Consider the following 21,589-nt stretch of genomic DNA (forward strand, 5'->3'; position numbering starts at 1 on the left):
GATCACCTGTGGCTGCCATCTTGTGCAGTGGTTTTGGGTTGGTGACCATCTTGTGCAGTGGTGCTGGGCTGGCGGCCATCTTGTGCAGTGGCGCTGGGCTGGCGGCCATCTTGTGCCGTGGCGAGTGGTTATGGTGTGGGGGATTTTTTGTGGTGTGGTTGTGGTGTGGGGGATATTTTGAGGAGTGGATGTGGGGTATTGAGGAAAATCCCCTAGACTGCACTCGAACCTCCCCTTAGGTAGCCAGGACTTAATCGGTTCATTTAGTCCAAAACGAAACATTGTCCCCAAAGGATACCTGGTAGGACAGCTCACAGAACTGGGCAACATAATCCTCGATGGAAGAATTTCCCTGCCACAGCTCAAGCAGCTGCTCAGCTAGGTCCATACCTGGCCTGAGTTCCTCAGAAAACCCCGCTGGATCCTTGTTTGGCGAAGTCTTCTGTAATGTGGAGTCAGAGACGTTCAGATCCATTTGCAGTAGTTTAATATCAGAATGGTCAAACTGGCAATGATCAGGGAACAGCGTCAGGTATGTACAGGGATATCCAAAATCAACAACAGAAACAAGCAGAGGTCGGGGCAGGCAGCAAAGAATCACAGTCAGTATAAACAATCCAAAGTCAAACACGGAAGGAACAAACACTGGGAAAACCGCTCGGAAATGTAAGACAGGCTAAACAAGACTTCGCAATCATTGAGAGTCCAAACACAGTTTATATAGGGGAGTGGTAATGGGGAACACCTGGTGGTGATTAGACCTAAGCAGGGGATTATGGGAAATGGAGTTGGGAATGGAAATGGACACCAAATGCAAGATTCCTGAGTGGAGTGCCCTCTGCTGGAGATCATGGGCACTCCAGCTGATGATCGTGACACATCCTTTGCCACATCAGGCAGATTGCCTGGCTGCTCTTGGTGGCAATCTTCTTTTCAGCTCTATGGATTTAACATTAGGATTTTACAACATCCCACTCCAGGTGTCTGATCGGCATTACACAGCGTTCACAACACCCATGGAATTGTATAAATTAGGGATGTTCATTTCGGTTAATTTTCCAGACTGACAATTGTTACTTGTTAACTGAATATTAACCGTTATCTGATAAGATTAGAATAATAAATTAGTATTAAATAAAAATAGAATGGATGAGTGTCTGTTACCCATTTAAAAACTTTTTTTTTCACTTGTTTATTTTAACATGCAAACAGCAGCATATACAGAACAACAGAGAAACAACAGAACCTGGATTCACAAATTATCACACTGGATCGTCAAATTATCACACACCTGCGCTTCTGAGAACAGAGAAAAACATAAAATAACAAATAAAAAGAATAAATAAATAGGCCTACACTAAATATTTTTCAATTAAATAATTATCATAAAGATGACAAAACGAAAACACACTGAATACTTCTATGCGCCTTAAAGAACCGGCAGAGTCTTTTTTTCGTCAGATATAAAAATAAATAGCAGGTCTACCTCAGTGCACAATGTTTTATAAAAAAAAAATGTAGCCTAAAATGTGGATGTGCTGTGCGGATAGTCTGGAGTAAAGCTCTGTGTGGAACTCTTTCGTAATGCCGCTCCCGCTGAATTTCTGACCATTACCGCCCGCTTCTGGAATGTATATTCCACTCCCGAAGAAGAAGTTTCAGTTCATGCTGCCTGATTCCCTGAAACAGCAAGCTCTTTCTGGTGTTCATGATTTGGCCGGTCACCAGGGTCAGCCACGTACCCTGTTCTTAGCTCGCCAGAGGTTCTATTGGCCTGGGATGGAATGTGATGTGCGCGATTAAGTCAAGACTTGTACCAGTTGTGTCCTTAGTAAAACTCCAAAGCCAGCATTGAGAGCAACCTTGGAGAGCATCAAGACCACTGCCTCAATGGAGCTTGTTTGTATTGATTTCTGGGCTGCTGAGGATAGGCACTATAAATCTCAGAAATCAGAATCAGAAAGAGTTTTATTGCCAAGTAAGCTTGCGCATACAAGGAATTTGTTTTAGTGACATAAGCATCCAGTACACAGAGACAACAACACACAGACAAAAAAAAATTAATAAAAATAAATTAATTTTGCAAGTAAATTGTATAAACAGTTGTGCTATAGATGATAATGGAATAGAACTGAGTAAGATGCAGGGATGTACTAGGATGGAGAGTAACACATAAATAAGGATATTGGACATTTTTATTGCATAAGTGGGGAACATTTAACTGTTCATGAGGCAGATTACCTGGGTGAAGAAACTGTCATTGTGCCTGGCTGTCGTGTTATTTGCGGTAGTGATGCGCGGGTTGTCTCATAACCACGGGTTACCCGCGGGTCAGGTTGGGGCGGGTTAAAAAAAATTCACTTTATTTGCGGGGCGGGTTGGGGCGGGTCATTAAAAACAAAAAAAAAAATCCATTTACAGTTTGTTGTAGTGTTGGGCGATATGGTCATTTTTCAAATCAGATCTGATCGATGATATACAATATTATTGTGCATGGGTGGAGCAAGAGAGAGACACTCTGTTCTTGTCATAGCATAACTATTTGGTGTTTTAAACCACGCAGGTGCGCGAGAGAGAGCCTATGGAATCACCAATAATCGAATAAATATACTTTAAAACATACTGATAAACTAATGTTAAATATAAAAATACTGTATTTAAAACAGCTAGTTCATATATAGTCGGACGCAGCTGTCATATCGCACGTCCTGTGACAAATTTGCCGCATCTGCGCACAGAAGTTATCGCTCGTCGCGGCCTTGTTCCAACTAGCAGATGGTTGATACCTGTTGTAGGCCTGTACAAGGAGCGACACGGTCTGCGCATCTGCGCGCCTCGTTCCCGAAGTCCTGGCAGAAGCAACTACAGCAACCTTCGCCGCTGTGCCAGTCATCTCATGCGGCTGACATCTCGACTCTACCGACCAAATGTGCACTGATAAATGCAAGGTCGGTAATGAACAAAACTTTCATCCTTAAGAATTTCTTCATCACACAAGCTGTGGATGTACTGTTCTTAACAGAAACATGGATTGCCGTGGGTGAGTCAGATGCCTTTACAGATCTCTTACCTCCTGACTTTACTTTTTTAAATTCCCCAAGGACCACTGGACGTGGAGGTGGAATAGCGACTGTCTTAAAGAGCAGCTTACATTGTAAGCTCTGTGCACCATCTGTTTTTTCATCATTTGAATTGAGCTTGTTTGTTTTAGGCCATTTGGATCCTGTACTGTGTGCGGTGATATATCGCCCGCCAAAATACAACAAACATTTAATAAAAGAGTTCTCTGACTTCTTGGCCAGTATTATGACAGAGTTTTAATCGTTGGTGATTTTAATGTACATGTTTGTTGTCCCTCCCAACCACTTACTAAAGATTTTTTAGATATGATTGATACTTTTAACTTTTTTCAACATGTCAGTGGACCCACACAGGAACAGGGGCACACGTTAGATCTTGTGTTATCCTATGGTTTGCCCATTTTGAATATTCAGACACAGGATGCTGTATTTTCTGGACACATGCCGGTTTTATTTGATTTTAACTTGTCATGTCTTAAATCTAAATCAAATACCCCTGCACACCTAGGTCATGTGTTCAAGCCGACCACTGCTGCTCAGTTTTCTTGTCTTTTTCAAAAATCGTCTCAGTTTGATACTGGTCTCATAGCAGACACAGAGAAATTAACTTCTTCCTTTCTCTCCACATTCTCTAGCATTCTAGACATTGTTTCTCCTTTAAAAGTTTTGCACCCCAGACCTAAATCTGAGCCATGGTTTAATGACACTACCCATGCAGCAAGGAGAGAGTGCAGGAGAGCAGAGCGTCGGTTGAAGAAAGACAAGCTTCATGTATTTTATGAAATTTTAAAGGAAAGCTGGAGAAGGTATCAAAAAAAAAATAGTAAAAGCTGAAAAAACTAAAAATCTAAAAGAAAAATTTGTCCAAAATTTAAATAAACCACGTGTCCTTTTTAAAAGTATTGATTCAGTTTTAAATTCACCCCAATCCTCTTGTTTAGAAGCTTCTTCTGAAGTCTGTGAGAATTTTTTTACACCATTTTTTAGACAAGATTTCCTCCATTAGAGCTCATATTTCCCCACCTGTATCCGACCCCTCTGAAATGCTGACCTGTTTAACAATGTTTGACCTGTTTGAGGCGTTGTCACTTTCTTGCCTCAATAAATTAATTCTACAGCTTAATACCCCAGTATGTCCTATGGACATTGACCCCCCTTGCCTTTTTAAGGAGGTCTGGACCACTATAGGGCCAAATGTCCAAAAAATTATTAACAGCAGTTTGACTTCAGGAATTGTCCCATCGTATTGCAAGGAGGCAACTGTTGTACCTATAATTAAAAAGCAAAATCTGGACACTACTATTTTAGTTAACTACCGACCGATTTCAAAGTTTCCTTTTATTTCTAAAATCTTAGAAAAAATTGTTTTTACACAATTACAATCCTATTTAGATACAAATGTATTTTAAAAACTTTTCAATCTGGTTTTAAAGCTTTTCATAGTACTGAGACTGCACTTTTAAGAGTTTTTAATGATCTTTTATTAACTACACCGTGGAGACTCAGTTATTATTTTGTTTTTAGGGCTTTGTGTTGATTTCGACACAATTGATCACGCCATTCTTATCTCTTGCCTAGAGCACTGTGTAGGATTTGGTGTTGCTGCCCTGCAGTGGTTCAGATCGAATTTATCTGACCGATCTTTTTCTGTAAAACTTGGTGACTCTACATCATCTATCGCCCCCCTTCCCTGTGGAGTCCCTCAAGGCTCAGCTCTTGGACCACTACTGTTCTCCTTGTATTTTTAAAAGACATGGTATTTCCTACCATTTTTATGCAGATGACTCGCAAATCTATTTACCACCAGGAAGAGGTGCAAACGGTTCTCTGACTCCGTTACTTGAATGTCTCAAGGATTTTAAAACCTGGATGTCTTTTAATTTTTTTAATTTAAATGAAGAAAAAACTGAGATCATTGTGTTTGGACCCAGCCGGGTTTGTGATTCCACTCCCGTAAACCTTGGGTCCCTGCAGCAATATGCAAAGCCAGTAGTGACCAATTTAGGTATTAAAATTGATAGTGAATTTAAGCTTGACAAGCAGATAAACATGATGGTTAAATCTTGTTTTTATCAACTGAGGCTTTTAGCCAAAATTAAACCTCTTTTATCTTTTAATATTTTTGAGCAAGTGATTCATGCTTTATTAATATCTTTTATGATTCATTTCTTTATTAATATCTTAATATATTATTATATCTTATATAAACCATTTGCACTCACAAGCATTATCAGACTCGGCTCCTCCCGACCACATGCGCAGGTTTACAAGCCACTTTTTCTTGCATTTTTTAGTCAATTTCTTGCCTTTCCCAACCTTTTGAACAATAACATTTTCGTACACGAAAAAAAGCTCCTTGTGGTTTCTCGGTTTGACCATCCATAAACAACGTAAAACAGACATTTTGAGTTTCTGCTAGCGTTTCCTATATAGAAAAATAATTTCCTGCCCTCCAGCTGCATTTCACACCACAGCAATGACGTCATGTGCAAACAACCTATCCGTCACTTACAGTTTGCAGCATCATTGTTGTGTCCAGAACAGTTGGCACAGCCTGATCTGTGAGCAAAAGTATTTTACTGTGATTTGTTCTCAAAAGAGTCAACGGCGAAATGTACTGAACACAGGCATAAATTAGCACTGACGGGCCTGGGACGTTCTCTAAAAATTAATTTTTCTCTGACATCGGGATCTATCAGCTAAACCTGTAATAAGGACTGTAAAGAGATGGACTAATGAAGCGGAGCAGGATTTACAAGCCTGCTTCGACCGCACTGATTGGAGTGTTTTTGAAGCTGCAGCCACCGATCTGGACAAGCTGAGACTGTAACTTCATCTATCAGCTTCTGTGAGGATATGTGCATCAACACCAGGACATTGCTATCATTGAATAATGATAAACCGGTTTACTGGGAAACTTAAACAGCTTCATCATGCCAAGGAGGATGTTTACAGAAGTGGGGATAAAATCTTGTATAACTAGGCCAGGAACAGACCAACAAAAGAGATCAGAGTGGCAAAAAAAAAACAACTATGAAAAGCTGAAAAAACAGTTTTCAGCCAACGACCCGGCATCAGTATGGACTGTTCTGAGGAACATCAGTAAGTACAAGAGGATCAAAAACTGGCTGACGATCTGAGTGTGTTTTACAGTCTCTGCTTCTAACCCTTCACCATCATTCCGGCCCTCAAAAAAACAAAACCTGCCTGAAGAAAGTAGCCTTCTACAGTGTACTGTGAATTAACAGCGTTTAGAGTCAACACTCAGAGACTGTGTCTGAAATCACACCCCATACCCTCATTCACTAGTCCCTACATTAATTTATTCATATAGTCCACCTGACAGAGTGATTGAGAACAAACGAGTGAATTCAGACTCTGATGAACACCAGCTGTTAACAAGCAAAGTCACTGAAGGAAAGAACAATAAACAAAACTAACTGACACACAGCCACAGCATTAGATGAAAGCAACTGAAATAAAACAGCAGAGGATGATAAACAACTCCACAAACAGCTTTACCAGCTTCACTTATTACAGTGTGATTTTATTTATGTCATGTATCTACAAAAATTATTTGAGAACTAACAGAATTGAGAATTAACAGAGGTTTAGATGTTTTAGTGAAAATGTTTTGTTTGACCTCACCATATGGCAAGCAGGATTTGCTTTAGTTGGTGTCTTGACCCTTGACTCTTTAATATTAGTTTTTCTCTGGCTGCTATGACTGTATTTCTAAAGCACATCTTGTTATAGCAGGGAAAAACGAGAAAAATTTTTACTAAACAGTTTTGGTTAATTATTGAAGGTGGTGTAATCGTCATATAATGACCTGATTCACTGATCTCATCTAGAGAGTAATCTTTGATATGGTGTGGTTTATTATTTGTTTAATGATGTTATTTATGATAGCTATATGACACAATAAAACGACAAACTACTTTAAAGAGCTACAGCACCATTAAGACACACACAGACATCAAGAATCAGCACATGAATCTCAACAGTGACTCTTAACCAAAAAAAGTTTCATGATGCAATGCATGCTGGGGGCCAGAATGGTACAAAACTCCCATCATGCATTGCAGCATGAATAAATTATGCAGCTGAATGTTCTTACTATTTTCTTTATTTACTTTTATTTTGCTGTTGTTTTTGTTGTGACTTTTTAGTATCCTATTTTGTGATGTTTAGAGTTTATCAGTTTGGTTTTTTTTAAAGGTTTTATTTATTTATTTATTTTGATTGTCACCGATTTTAATATTTTGATATTCATACGCTGATCAGTGATATCTGTGTGTGTAATTCAAAATAATTTTTGGTGCATAGAGTGCTTAGGATTGTTTTAAAATTATTGATTGCCGTAGTATCAGTGCTGCAAGTGTATCAATACGCTATATCACACTTCAGAAAAAAAAGGTATTAAGCATGGGATGAGATCTGTGAATTATATTAAATCATTATGCTTTTGACATCATGAATACATGTCAGCCTAATCTCACCATAGTTGCTTTTGGTTATTTTGCTATAGTAACTTACTAAACACAATTAAATATAGCAGTCAGAAAAACACTCATTTTTAAATATCTAGGTTCAAGAGCCCAACTAAAGCAAACACTGGTCGTCATTGTGGTGAGGATTTTATAGACATGTCAGAAATAAAGTCAAACTGTTTAGTAATAAGTGAGGCTGGTAATGCTGTTTTGGGATTTTTCAATCAACAGTTTTTCTCTGTTCTTGTTTCTCTGTTCTTCAGTGATTCTGTTACAGCTGTTCATCACTAACGCTCAGTCCTCATTTAATTAATCACTTAGTTATCTCATTAACTTCATCACTGCTTCAGCGTTACTTCAACACTCTGTAGTGTGGACACATATAGGATTTTGCTGTGGATTAAAGGGGTTAAATGTGTTAGATAAAAAAACACGATGAAATGAGACTGTAACTTCATCTATCAGCTTCTGTGAGGATATGTGCATCAACACCAGGACGTTGCTATCATTCAATAATGATAAACCGTGGTTTACTGGGAAACTCAAATAGCTTCGTCATGCCAAGGAGGATGCTTACAGAAGTGGGGATAAAATCTTGTATAACCAGGCCAGGAACAGACCAACAAAAGAGATCAGAGTGGCTAAAAATAAAACAACTATGAAAAGCTGAAAAAAAAAAACAGTTTTCAGCCAACGACCCGGCATCAGTATGGACTGTTCTGAGGAACATCAGTAAGTACAAGACACCACCCCCACATTCTGTGGAGGATCAAAAACTGGCTGACGATCCGAGTGTGTTTTACAGTCTCTGCTTCTAACCCTTCACCATCATTCCGGCCCTCAAAAAAACAAAACCTGCCTGAAGAAAGTAGCCTTCTACAGTGTACTGTGAATTAACAGCATTTAGAGTCAACACTCAGAGACTGTGTCTGAAATCACACCCCATACCCTCATTCACTAGTCCCTACATTAATTTATTCATATAGTCCACCTGACAGAGTGATTGAGAACAAATGAGTGAATTCAGACTCTGATGAACACCAGCTGTTAACAAGCAAAGTCACTGAAGGAAAGAGCAACAAAACTAACTGACACACAGCCACAGCATTAGATGAAAGCAACTGAAATAAAACAGCAGAGGATGATAAACAACTCCACAAACAGCTTTACCAGCTTCACTTATTACAGTGTGATTTTATTTATGTCATGTATCTACAAAAATTATTTGAGAAATAACAGAATTGAGAATTAACAGAGGTTTAGATGTTTTAGTGAAAATGTTTTGTTTGACCTCACCATATGGCAAGCAGGATTTGCTTTAGTTGGTGTCTTGACCCTTGACTCTTTAATATTAGTTTTTCTCTGGCTGCTATGACTGTGTTTGTAAAGCACATTTTGTTATGGGGGAAGTCGTGGCCTAACAGTCAGAGTGTTGGACTGGCAACCCAAGGGTTGTGAGTTCGAGTCTTGGGCAGGCAGGAATTGTGGGTGGGGGAGTGAATGTACAGCGCTCTCTCCACCTTCAATATCAAGACTGAGGTGCCCTTGAGCAAGGCACTGAACCCCCAACTGCTCCCCGGGCGCAGCAGCATAAATGGCTGCCCACTGCTCCGGGTGTGTGTTCACGGTGTGTGTGTGCACTTTGGACGGGTTAAAGGCAGAGCACGAGTTCCAAGTATGGGTCTCTGTACTTGGCTGAATGTCACATCACTTTCACTTTCACTTTTTTATAGCAGGGAAAGACAAGAAACATTATTACTATTGGTTTGGTTAATTATTGAAGGTGGTGTAATCATCGTATAGTGGCCTGATTCGCTGATCTCATCCAGAGATTAATCTTCAGTAACATGGTGTGGTTTTATTAATTTATATTATGCTGTTATTTATGATAGTTATATGATTCTACGAGAAAGACTACAACATCATTTAGACACACACAGACATCAAGAATCAGCACATGAATCTCAACAACGGTGACTCTTAACAAAAAAAAAAAAAGTTTCATGCTGCAATGCATGCTGGGGGGCAGAATGGTACAAAACTCCCATCATGCATTGCAGCATGAATAAATTATGCAGCTGAATGTTCTTACTATTTCTTTATTTGCTTTTATCTTGGTGTTGTTTTTGTATCTTGTTTTTGTTGTTTTTGTATCTTTTGTCTCTCATGTATCTACAAAAATTATTTGAGAAATAACAGAATTGAGAATTAACAGAGGTTTAGATGTTTTAGTGAAAATGTTTTGCTTGACCTCACCAAATGGCAAGCAGGATTTGCTTTAGTTGGTGTCTTGACCCTTGACTCTTTAATATTAGTTTTTCTCTGGCTGCTATGACTGTGTTTCTAAAGCACATTTTGTTTTAAGGGAAAGACAAGAAAAATTGTTACTAAATGGTTTTGGTTAATTATTGAAGGTGGCGTAATCATCAAATAGTGGCCTGATTCACTGATCTCATCCAGAGGATAATCTTTAATGATATGGTGTGGTTTATTATTTGTTTTATGATGTTATTTATGATAGCTATATTACTCTATGAGATGACAAACTTCTTTGAAAAACTACAGCACCATTTAGACACACAGACATCAAGAATCAGCACATGAATCTCAACACAAAAACAAAACAAAACAAAAAAGTTTCATGTTGCAATGCATGCTGGGGGCCAGAATGGTACAAAACTCCCATCTAACCCTCCTGCTTCTTTCCCTCCACCTTCATTCCGGCCCTCAAAAAACAAAATCATTGGACTTAATGACCTTTTGCTCTCACGTCTGTGGTCATGAGGTCATCTGAAGTCCTGGCCTGCTTCAGCGTTACTTCAACACTCTGTACAGTAGTGTGGACACATATAGGATTTTGCTGTGGGTTAAAGGGGTTAAATGTGTTAGATAAAAAACACAATGAAATGTATTTTAACAGTAATATATTGTATATTTAATTCACGGAAGCTAAGTGTAAAAAAATTAATTAAAAACAGTAGATTACTGGCAACTGTGCTGCTAATAGTTCACCATAAAATCAAGAAAGAAAGAAAAACAGCAAAATACTGTAAAACCTTACAGTCAATTTTCTGTTGTGTTTTGTGGGTTGCATTGTTCTGGAGAGTAGAGTCTGTATTTAAGTCAAGGATGGACAGAGAAACAACAATGTTATGTTGCAAGTTGCTTTATTTAAAGGCAGTAACTGCAGATGCAGTGAGAATCTCTTTGATCATTTCAATCACACATGCATGTGTGCTGCTGTTATCTGCAAGAGAACAGAGGCCAGATGTATAAAGGCGCTCAGAGCAAAATATTGGTCTTAAGCATGTACAAATTTTAAGAATAATGTAATTTTACTCTTATCCCTAGACTTAATAATAAGAGTGATTCATAAATGTTGTGAAGTGTTAAGACTAGGTCTCAGCTCCTAAATTATTTAAGAGAGCTGGAGAGGACTCCTATAGTTAGGAGGAACAAGATGGCAGTAAAGAGGAGGAGACACACACTTTCCAATGAAGATATGAAGTATTGGAGTTATATGATGATATGGAGTGGATAAAACAATATAAACTTGATCATCAAGCTAGGCTTTTGAAAAAAGTGGCAAGGAAGTAAAGGACAAAATCACTAAATTGGCAACATTGACATTGACTACAACATAATCAGTTATTAATATTTCGTTGGTACTCTGTTGTTTTTGCATGCGTTCATAATTTCTTTGTATGACAGCATGGCCAAAAATTATGACCGCATTAGCATGTTGAATTATTTAATTGCATTATTATCCCAAATAAAACAATTGATTCTAAGCAACTGTGCAATATGGTTACAAAATCTTTAACTCATTTTTTTTTATTTTATTTTATTTTTTTATTTTTTTATTTTATTAAAGGTGAAAATGTCAAATTTCCTAGGCCGGACATCACTTTTGGCCACTACTGTTGTATATGGCAGTTATTTGACTTTTCAACTGACCGTTGAGCCATGCTGCAAAAACAAGTCACTTTTATGAGGATTGTGGGCTTTCCTGGAGTTGTTGTTCACATCAGTGCTCCAACTGTAAACGATGAGACAATAGAAAACAATTTCATCATTGTAGTCCTTAGTTTAAGAATAAGTCTTAGACTTTACTAAAAGTTGCTTTTAGCTTCTTTATAAAAGTCTCCTACTCTTAGAAAAGTCCTTCTTGTAACTAAGAATTTTTGGACACTTAAGTCAGTGCTTAAGACCATTCTTAAGAACATTTCTGGGGAGTTTTATACATACGCCCCTGACGTTTTTAATCATTTTGCTTAATTCAGTAAGCTTTTTTTTTTTTGTGGACTTAAGTAAAATAAATTCTCAGTACTAATATGCTCACATTACTAAAACATTAGAAATATTAGTTGATAAACAAATAGGAGTTGGCCAATTTAAGCGCAGTTGGTTTCTGCAAATGAAATAAGTAAACTCGAGTTTTAATTTAGTGGTATTTTTACAGTAACATGCTGTTAATTTATAGGACATTTTTTTTAGCGCAGCCATTCACCGTTATGTTCAGCCTAAGCACCGGTCCAATGTGACACATTTTTGCTCATTATAATTGACAATGACAATGACAATGGAAATGGAAATGGCAATTAAAAACAACCCACGCTGACCAATGTGCTTTACAACAACTAAAACCACACACAACAAAATAAAAACAATAAGACAAAAACAATTACAGTTGTAGTAGCGTACCATAAAAGAAAGTGCTTCAGCATAATAAAAACAGTAGGCTACTGTACAATGGAAAAATGCTTCAAGTTTTAAATGTTTTATCAAACAGAAAAGTTTTTAACTTGGATTTAAAAAGAGACAAAGATGAAGCCAGTGTCATCGAAATGGGCAAATCTTTCCAAAGTCTGGGGGCAACTACAGAAAATGCGCGGTCACCCCTGGATTTGGGATGAATGAGAGAGGTGTATGAGCCCAACTTTACTTTCAGTATCACTTTAAATTCATTTGTTTTGGCTTGTTCATAGCTAGGCCTACATTACATATTCCAATTATATTACATTTATTTATTAGAATTATATATATATATATATATATATATATATATATATATATATATATATATATATATATATATATATATATATATATATATATTATATATATATATATATATATTAGCCTATTGTTCTGTTCTGAATAAGGTTAAATTTAAAGGATTTGTTGTGGAGTGAGGGGAACTAAAATAGCCTTTGTTTAGTGTTTTTTTTTGTTGTTGTTGTTTGTTTGTTTTTGTTTTTTGATATATAACATTACGCTTCATGTAGGCCTACAGGTATTATTTCTGAATGTATAAAATGTGACTTATAGGCTTCGTGACATATCTGTTATATTTTTCCTCTTAAAAATGTACAATTTATGTTTAGCATGCTTTTTTTAACATGCAGCAAATTAAAAAGGCAACTGATCAGTTAAAAATTCTTACTGTCTTTTAACAAATTTGCAGATGGCAACAGAGTCAGAGCAAAATTGCAACAGCAAGTCTGTGCCAGATCTTGCTTACTGGGTTGTTACATTCGGCACTTCTGGCTTAATTCTGGCGAAAATGACTTAACTAGCCTAGTCTACATCATTTCTAACAATCAATATTCAGAAACAAGTGACATTATTTTTTTCAGTGAATCACGTTGACGGATAAAAAATTAAATTAAAACAAACATGTACCTAATGACCACAAACGGAGGGAAAATAGCAGAGTAAAAGTACAGATACATCACTAAAAATGTACTCAAGTAAAAGTACACAATTTTTAAACTAGGCCTACTCAAAAAAGTAACAATTTTTATTTAAAAAAAACTACTTAATTACAGTCATGTGAGTATTTGTAATTCGTTACTTTATTGATGCCATATGCTGTTACAAAAGAAACAAGTATGTTTCATTTTGTTTTATGGGTAATTTGAACATAAGAAGTCGTGATTTTTGCACATAGTCGCCATGTCTCCACCAGAGGTCCCTATTGCATTGAGTCCTGCGTGTTCTCAGGTGACCGTCACGATCTATATTTCCTGGTTTCGCCTGCATGCCTCGTTACTCATCGTGTATTGTATATGTGTCCAGACTTGTCTGGCTGCTTCAGTTTACTGTGTGTTTGCCGTTAGGATTTGTCTGACTGTCTGTGGAGTACCTTAAGGATATGCATCTAATATGTCACAGTGCGGATCCATGGGTCTGTTCAGTTGTCTGGAATTATATTGTCTGGAACGGACAAGCATCAAAATGACAACAAGAGCATCGTACCTGAAGTTTTTTGAAGAATCCTTGACTAACGAGAATTTTTAACATCTCAAACATCGGTTGAACTGAAACTGAAAATCTGTGACCTGATGCTGGCAATCAGTTAAACATAGTGAACGGTTTCATCACATCTGCTGTATCTGGTGATTTTCCACTAGATCATTCAAATAGAGTTCGGACAAGATCGGGAGGGTCCACGAACCGGGTTTCGAACTTGGTTCGCTCAGCCGCAACGGGTGTGTCGCAACGCTATCATGAGTTCGCACGCGCTGGCTTTCTCATGTTTGTTCAGAGTGATTTCCCATTCGATACTTCTCTAGTCTGAAACGTCATCTTGCAGTGTAATATGCAGTGTAATATACACATATAGTGTAATCCTCTGGCACTGACTGAACACGTTGTCAGTATATGCAACAAAGAACTCCAACATTCTTTTAATCAAAGGCTCTTAAAAGCGGTGAGGATTTTTTTAATTTACTTAATTGTTTACTTTATTTATTTACTACTTATTTATTACTTATACTAATTTACTACATTGTTTCCAGACATGTTGCACTATTTAAATCTTATCTAATTGTATGACACATATGCCAAATTTAGCAAATAAAACAACAATTAGCTTCCACTATCTGTGCTGTAGTTTTTGTCTCTCTCTCATAGAGCAGACACAGTGGTAGCTACATTAAGTGTAAATTTTTCAATTCTGAGTTTTATACATCATCTGAAAGCTGAATAAATGAGCTTTCCATTGATATATGGTTTGTTAGGAGGACAGTATTTGTTCGAGATGCAACTAGTAAATATGCAAAAAAAACAAAACAAATCAAAATATTGAAAAAATCGCCTTTAAGGTTGTCCAAATGAAGTTCTTAGCAATGCATATTACTAATCAAAAATGAAGTTTTGATATATTTACAGTAGGAAATTTATATTTTATTAATATCCTAATGATTTTTGGCATAAAAGAAAACTCTATAATCTTGACCCATACAGTGTATTTTTGGCTACTGCTACAAATATACCCCAGCGACTTAAGACTGCTTTTGTGCTCCAGGGTCACATATTTTATTCAAAATACCTTTTAATATCAAGTGTTTTTATTCTCGTTGGTGATCGAGTCTGATCTCTTCCCTTTCATTATTCTTTTTAGATCAGAAGATGTCAAGCATAAGAGGCTCATTGCTGTGCCGTTTGGTTGTAACAGTGACATTGGCAGCTGTCATCTCTATGGGCATCATATTTTTCCAGTTCTCGCCTTCTCACAACTGTCCACCACCACTTCCTAAACCCAAACAAATGAAAGTACATAACTGTGCTAAGAGCAACAGCTCTCTTACTAATATAGCAGAGGAGAAACCTATACTTCTGTTATGGATTTGGCCTGAAAATTATAGGTTTGCTTTCAATGACTGCAAAAAGTTTTACAATATTGATAATTGTCAGCTGACGGATGATAGATCTCTCTATAACAGTGCAGATAATGTCATTGTTTATCATAGAGCCATCCACTGGCATCTGTCCAACCTTCCCCCATCTCCTCGTCCTCCGTTCCAGAGATGGATTTGGTTGCATTTGGAATCACCAACCAACACCAAAAGGATACCAGGTCTGGAAAACCTGTTCAATCTCACTCTCAGCTACAGACAGGATGCTGATATTCCTGTACGGATGCGCTTGACGACCAGGAAGAAACCTAATAAGGATTTTGTGATTCCCAAAAAGGATAAGCTGGTGTGTTGGATTGTAAGTAACAACGATCCCACAACTGGTATTGACACAAGGAACGTTTTTTACAGGGAATTAAGGAAATACATCCAAGTGACTTTGTTTGGAAAGGCTTATGCTAGGTTTCTGGATTATAAGGACTATTATCCAACCATGGCTAGCTGCAAATTTTACCTTGCCTTTGAGAACTCCATCCACAAAGACTACATCACTGAGAAGTTAAACGGGCCGCTCGCAGCAGGTACCGTCCCTGTGGTGTTGGGTCCTCCGAGAAGAAACTATGAAAACTTTGTTCCCGCCGAGTCCTTCATTCATGTCGATGACTTCCCAGATGCAAAATCACTAGCCGAATATCTGCTTCATCTGGACAAGGATGAAGATGCATATCGCAAGTACTTTAACTGGAGGAAACATCTCACTCCAAGTCCTCATTTAATATTACAGACACAAGAGTTTATTCTGGCTATTTGCACTGCCTGTGACCATGTGGCACGACACAGGGAATATAAAGAAGCTCATGATCTCTATGATTGGTACTTCAGTTAATGCCACCTCAGGTTTTGGTGACATATTTTTAATCAAATAAATTTTTAAATATTCATTTTAAATACCATACCATACCATACCAACTTTATTTGTTAAGCACTTTACAACAACCACAGTTGACCAAAGTGCTGTACAGAAAAAATAAACATATGTACAATTAATAACCACAAAATAAAAGCATTCAAAGTAACAAATTAAATCAAGTAAATAAATCTTACTAGGTGTCAAAAGCCAAAGAGAAAAGATAGGTTTTAAGAAGGGTTTTAAAAACAAATAGAGAAGAGGCCTGCTTAACATGCAAAGGCAGATCATTCCATAGTTTAGGGGGGGAAGAAGCAGAGGAGGGGTGGTCTCTTATGTTATTATTATTTTTTTTGCACAGTCAGGAGCAGCTGATCATCTGATCTGAAAGAGCGGATGGGTTTATAAGAGTGTAGAAGCTCAGAGAGGTATGGCGGGGCAAGACCATTTAGTGATTTAAAAGCAAATAACAGAATTTTAAAATGGATCCTAAATTTAATAGGCAGCCAGTGTAATGAAGCTAAAATGATACAAAGTGCTGCTGCATTTTGTATCATCTGGAGACGGGTGATGGAGGACCCACTAACCCCCACATATAGTGAATTACAGTAGTCCAGCCGTGTAGTTACAAAAGCGTGGATTACAGTTTCAAAATGTTGTCTTGACAGAATTGGCTTTATTTTGGCCAGCTGCCTCAAATGAAAGAAGCTTGATTTGACAACAGCTTTGATCTGACTGTAAAATTTAAGCTCAGGGTCCACTTTAACTCCTAGGTTTGGTGATACTTGGTTTAATATAGGGTGCCATGGAGCCCAGATCTACAGGCAGGGTCCCAGTGGTGCCTCCAAAAACCATCACTTCTGTTTTTTTATCATTAAAATTTAAAAAGTTCAGAGCCATCCAGGCCTTTATGTCGTCAAGACAATCGAGTAGTTGTCCAACAGAGTTATCATTTTTCTTTTTAAGAGGTACATAAAGCAGACTGTCATCTGCATAACAGTGGAATGAAATGCCGTACTTTCTAAGTATGGAACCAAGTGGAAGCAAATACAGAGAGAAAAGTAGAGGGCCGAGGACTGAGCCCTGTGGGACCCCACACAAGAGAGGAGCAGAGGAGGATACGGAGTCACCTAAGCTAACACAAAAAGTTTGATCCGCTAAGTATGACCTAAACCACTCCAGAGCTATGCCACTGATGCCCACCCACTGCCTTAAATAATTTAGGACTTGTGTTTGAATCGTTTCATCTGCAAATCCCTTTTAAGTCACCTTTGGATCACATTCAGAAAGAAAGGCAACAATTATAAGTTTATTATTGTTGTATAATTGTATATACATGGGTTACTTATTCTTCATGTCTTTGATTGTTGTTGGCTGGTTGTTTTTCAAATAAAAATGTCCTCATGTGCAGCTTGTTAGCAGCACTATTCCTGTTTGAAATGTAAGTTTTGGTTATGTTAATTACATAAATTATGTCTTTTGAACCTGTTAACCCAACTCTGCACTTGTGTTTAAAAATAAGCAATTTATTTACACTCCTGAGCTTACTGTACACTTAAAATACAATGTTTTTTTGTAAGTTATTGCTAATTTTTATTATTGATATTTTGTAAGTGGTTGGTTTATTAATTATTTTTTTTGTAAGACAAAAGAGGGCACCAGAACTCCAAACGGGAAGAGACTGACGTTTATGATGTGCGCCGCGTGACGTCACGTGCGTGAAACGTGTGTTTTATACTACAGCAGAGGTGTTCTGGATTAAGAGCTGTCCTGTAAATTGTGTTTTAAATCAGGAGACCGTTTTTAGTGTTAATCTTTAAACTCATCAGCTTTTTGTTTTTATAACAGTTTAACGCTTTATTTTCGTCAGCTCGTCATCGTCTTGCGTCCTTGCTCGTTTAAATGAATCACACCCCGTAGGAAACACTTAAAGGTTTGTATTTTTTATTAAATGAGTTTGATACTGATCAAGTACTATTTTCAATGCATTTTAATGTGTTACTCTCTAAAACCATTCTGGGATACTCTGATTCTCTCAAACGCTGCACTTCCATATACATTTATAGTTTCTGACAACTCTTTAACCCTTTCAGGCACTGAATATATCTCAGGTATTAGTTTATTCACTCGTTTAGCGAGTAACAGACAATTAAACAAACGTGTGCACGGGTTTAGGGTCATTTTGAGGTAATCACTAGGGTCCTTGTGCATAGAAATGCACTTAATTTACAATTCAAACCAACAACTTTCATTATTGTTATGGGAAATGCTATGCTAACATCTTTAAGTGTTGAATTTACCACCATATTTTACCTTAAGTTAATATGCTTTTTAGTTGTATAAGTAATGTTGTATATTTATATTCTGTAGCATGTTCAGAGGACATATTCAAATAAATATTTTAAAAAAGAAGGCCTTTTTTAGGAGGTCCATCGCTTTCTTTCAATCAAAATAACATTTATAATATAAGATGGAAATAATACTAAGTGCCTGAAAGGGTTAATGCAGGTGTTTTCAAACTAGGGCCCGGGAGGTTTGTGGAAAAATATAGAGAAATTAAATAAATAAATAACTGAGATTAACTAAATAGATATATAATTAGAATAAAATAATGAAATGAAGAATTTAATAAATTAGTTTTAAAATGGTTTTAAACAATCCATCTAACATTACTATGTTGAGTAGAAAAATTTAATAATGACAATATAAAATAATTTTTTTTTTTTTAAAGTATTAATAATATATATATATATATATATATATAAGTAGAAATGAGGTCTTAATACACAGAAATATATAGCTGCTTTAACATGAGTTTAGTCTGTGTTTTGATCTGATATTTCTCTGAAATGCTCTGCAGTGCTCTGTGTGCGTCATCATGCCGGTCCAGTGCAGTAACTGCGTCCAGAGACGTGCCGTGCTCAAACGGCCCAAGACTGGACACTCTCTCTGTAAGGACTGCTTCTTCTGGGCGTTCGAGGAGGAGATCCATCAAACAATCGTGTCCGCTGGACTCTTTAACCGTAGAGAGACCGTGGCCATCGGTGCCTCGGGCGGGAAGGACTCTACCGTCCTGGCCCACGTGATGAAGGTCCTGAACGAGCGCTACGATTACGGCCTGAACCTTCTGCTGCTGTCGGTGGATGAGGGCATCACGGGTTACAGAGATGATTCTCTGGAGACGGTGAAGAGGAACCAGCAGCAGTATGAGCTGCCGCTGAAGATCGTGTCTTATGAAGAGCTGTACGGCTGGACCATGGACGCCATCGTGAAGCAGGTGGGACTGAAGAATAACTGCACTTTCTGCGGTGTGTTTCGCAGGCAGGCGCTGGACCGAGGAGCCATGATGCTGAAAGTGGACAAGATATGCACAGGCAAGTAATCACTGTCTTTCACTGCCTTTTCCAGTTTAATCAAGCATGTGTGTGTGAGATATTAGACATTCTGCAAGACAAATAATGTGTTCGGTGTTAATAAATTGCATTGTACCATCTCAACCCTAATACATTTGCATGTATGTTTGGAAATAGAGATGTATTTAGATTCTTACAAGGTCCTCTGAGAGTTTGATCCTGATGTTTCAGTTCATGTTATATATTTCCATTTTTACTTGTTTACTGTATAACTAATTCTAATTCTAAAATTATACTTGTTTAATGTTTAGTTATTTATTAAATTATTTTTCAAAGAGAAATGTAATTAAATTAATATTAAAGTTTATGCAAAATATGATTGTGTATTTATTTCTTTTTCATTTTGGGATGTATTTAAATTTATATTGTTTTTTATGCAAAATATGATTAACCCCCCTTTTTAAAAAAAAAAAAATTAATGTATATATTAGATTACACTTACAAAACCTTGAGGATAATTTATAAGGATTTATACCTTTATATGTTGTTTTACTTTCATTTTTTCCTGTTTCATCTCTAAAATTATTCTGAAACACTCTCAAATAGTCTAAACTCCTACAGAAGGGAAAGGGACAAGGATAGACCAAAAATCATCCTCAGGAAGAAAGAAAAAATTAAAGGTGCTAAAGAAGTCAAAATAACATATAAATAATCCTGATGAAGTTTAAAATAAAAGAAATAAATAGGTTCAACAGTTTTTTTTTATTCAAATGATGGTTAAAAATAAATAAATATGCAAATAGATATACAAATAAATGAAAGAATTTCAAATAAATTAAAAAGAATAAACATTTTTAAAATAAGTACAGAAAGAAAAAACTGTAATTAATTAATTAAAAATGTATTGTATCATTTCTACCTTTGTTTTATTTTTGTTTATTCATTTATGCAAGTTTGGTCCTCCATACCTTTTTTTGTTTATTCATTTATGCAAGTTTGGTCCTCCATACCTTTAAAAAAAAAAAATAGTTGTTTGTTAGGAATGTCACAATGCGGATGACGTAGCAGAGACGGTGCTGATGAATGTCCTGCGTGGAGATATCGCTCGTCTCCGCCGCTGCACCGCCATCAGCACGGCCAGCGACGGAGAGGGGGCCATCCCACGCTGCAAGCCCCTCAAATACGCCTACGAGAAAGAAATCGTCCTCTACGCCTATTTCAAGAAGCTTGATTACTTCTCCACAGAGTGCATCTACTCGCCCAACGCCTACCGGGGACACGCTCGCGCCTTCCTCAAAGACCTGGAGTCCATCAGGCCCAGCTCCATCATAGACGTCATCCACTCCGGCGAGACGCTGTCCATAAAGGAAGGGGTGAAGATGCCGGTGCAGGGAACGTGCTCGCGCTGCGGCTACATCTCCAGTCAGGCCCTGTGCAAGTCCTGTGTTCTGCTGGAGGGCCTGAATCGAGGTTTACCCAAACTGGGAATCGGGAAACATCACCGTCTGCACGGCAAAATTCTGGCTCAGGAGCCTTTGACTGAGCAGGAGGAGAAGAAACTGAAGGCAGTGGACTTCTGATACAAAATCAGGACTTGATTTTAAAAACTGGACGCTTGACTTACGTGTCATCTGTGTTTGTTGTCTTGTTTTTAGTGTCTGGGCGATTTTTTTATTTTTATTTTTTGTTTTTAAGATGAGTTGAATTGATTTTTCATATTTTGTGTTGATTTGTTTTCTGAAAAAGCAACATACAAACTGCTATTCAAAATCATTATTATTCTTTCTTCATTTAGCAGAGACTTTAATATAGAATTGAACTGAAATAAAAATATATATTTGTCCTTTTTGTGCTGCACATTTACACAAATACAGAGTGTCAGTGCATTAAATGAATCGTCTGTATCTGCGTATCTCAAATGCTTCAGGACGGCTTCTCTTCACTAACGGTGTTTAGTGGATGTGTCGGGTCAGTTATTCTCAAGTTTACACAGCAGAAGAACCACAGGTATAGGAGAATCACATTCATTATCAACATGATCCACTAACCACAGAACAAACGCATACTGACTGTTTCAGCATTTTCCAAGAGAAATGATCATTTACATTGTACT

At 37.3% G+C, this 21,589-nt stretch overlaps 2 protein-coding genes across 3 annotated transcripts; both read left to right on the forward strand.

Moving 5' to 3' along the window:
* Positions 1 to 13,594: 13,594 nt before the first annotated feature.
* LOC109061376 (4-galactosyl-N-acetylglucosaminide 3-alpha-L-fucosyltransferase 9-like) lies at positions 13,595 to 16,438 on the forward strand. The gene is made up of 2 exons (XM_042761603.1): positions 13,595 to 14,288; positions 14,982 to 16,438. The coding sequence occupies exon 2, from the start codon at positions 14,990 to 14,992 to the stop codon at positions 16,100 to 16,102; it is 1,113 nt and encodes a 370-aa protein (XP_042617537.1). The 5' UTR covers positions 13,595 to 14,288; positions 14,982 to 14,989; the 3' UTR covers positions 16,103 to 16,438.
* Positions 16,439 to 17,826: 1,388 nt separating this feature from the next.
* On the forward strand, positions 17,827 to 21,114 carry ctu1 (cytosolic thiouridylase subunit 1 homolog (S. pombe)). 2 transcript variants are annotated; one of them, XM_042761606.1, is made up of 3 exons: positions 17,827 to 18,056; positions 18,984 to 19,497; positions 20,521 to 21,114. In XM_042761606.1, the coding sequence occupies exons 2-3, from the start codon at positions 19,002 to 19,004 to the stop codon at positions 21,054 to 21,056; spliced, it is 1,032 nt and encodes a 343-aa protein (XP_042617540.1). In that variant the 5' UTR covers positions 17,827 to 18,056; positions 18,984 to 19,001; the 3' UTR covers positions 21,057 to 21,114. The 2 variants fall into 2 exon arrangements, with proteins under 2 accessions (XP_042617540.1, XP_042617539.1); XM_042761605.1 differs by having other exon boundaries at positions 17,828 to 18,053; positions 18,982 to 19,497.
* Positions 21,115 to 21,589: the final 475 nt, after the last annotated feature.

This window comes from Cyprinus carpio, chromosome A8 (genome assembly GCF_018340385.1).
Source record: "Cyprinus carpio isolate SPL01 chromosome A8, ASM1834038v1, whole genome shotgun sequence".
Lineage (NCBI taxonomy): Eukaryota > Metazoa > Chordata > Actinopteri > Cypriniformes > Cyprinidae > Cyprinus > Cyprinus carpio.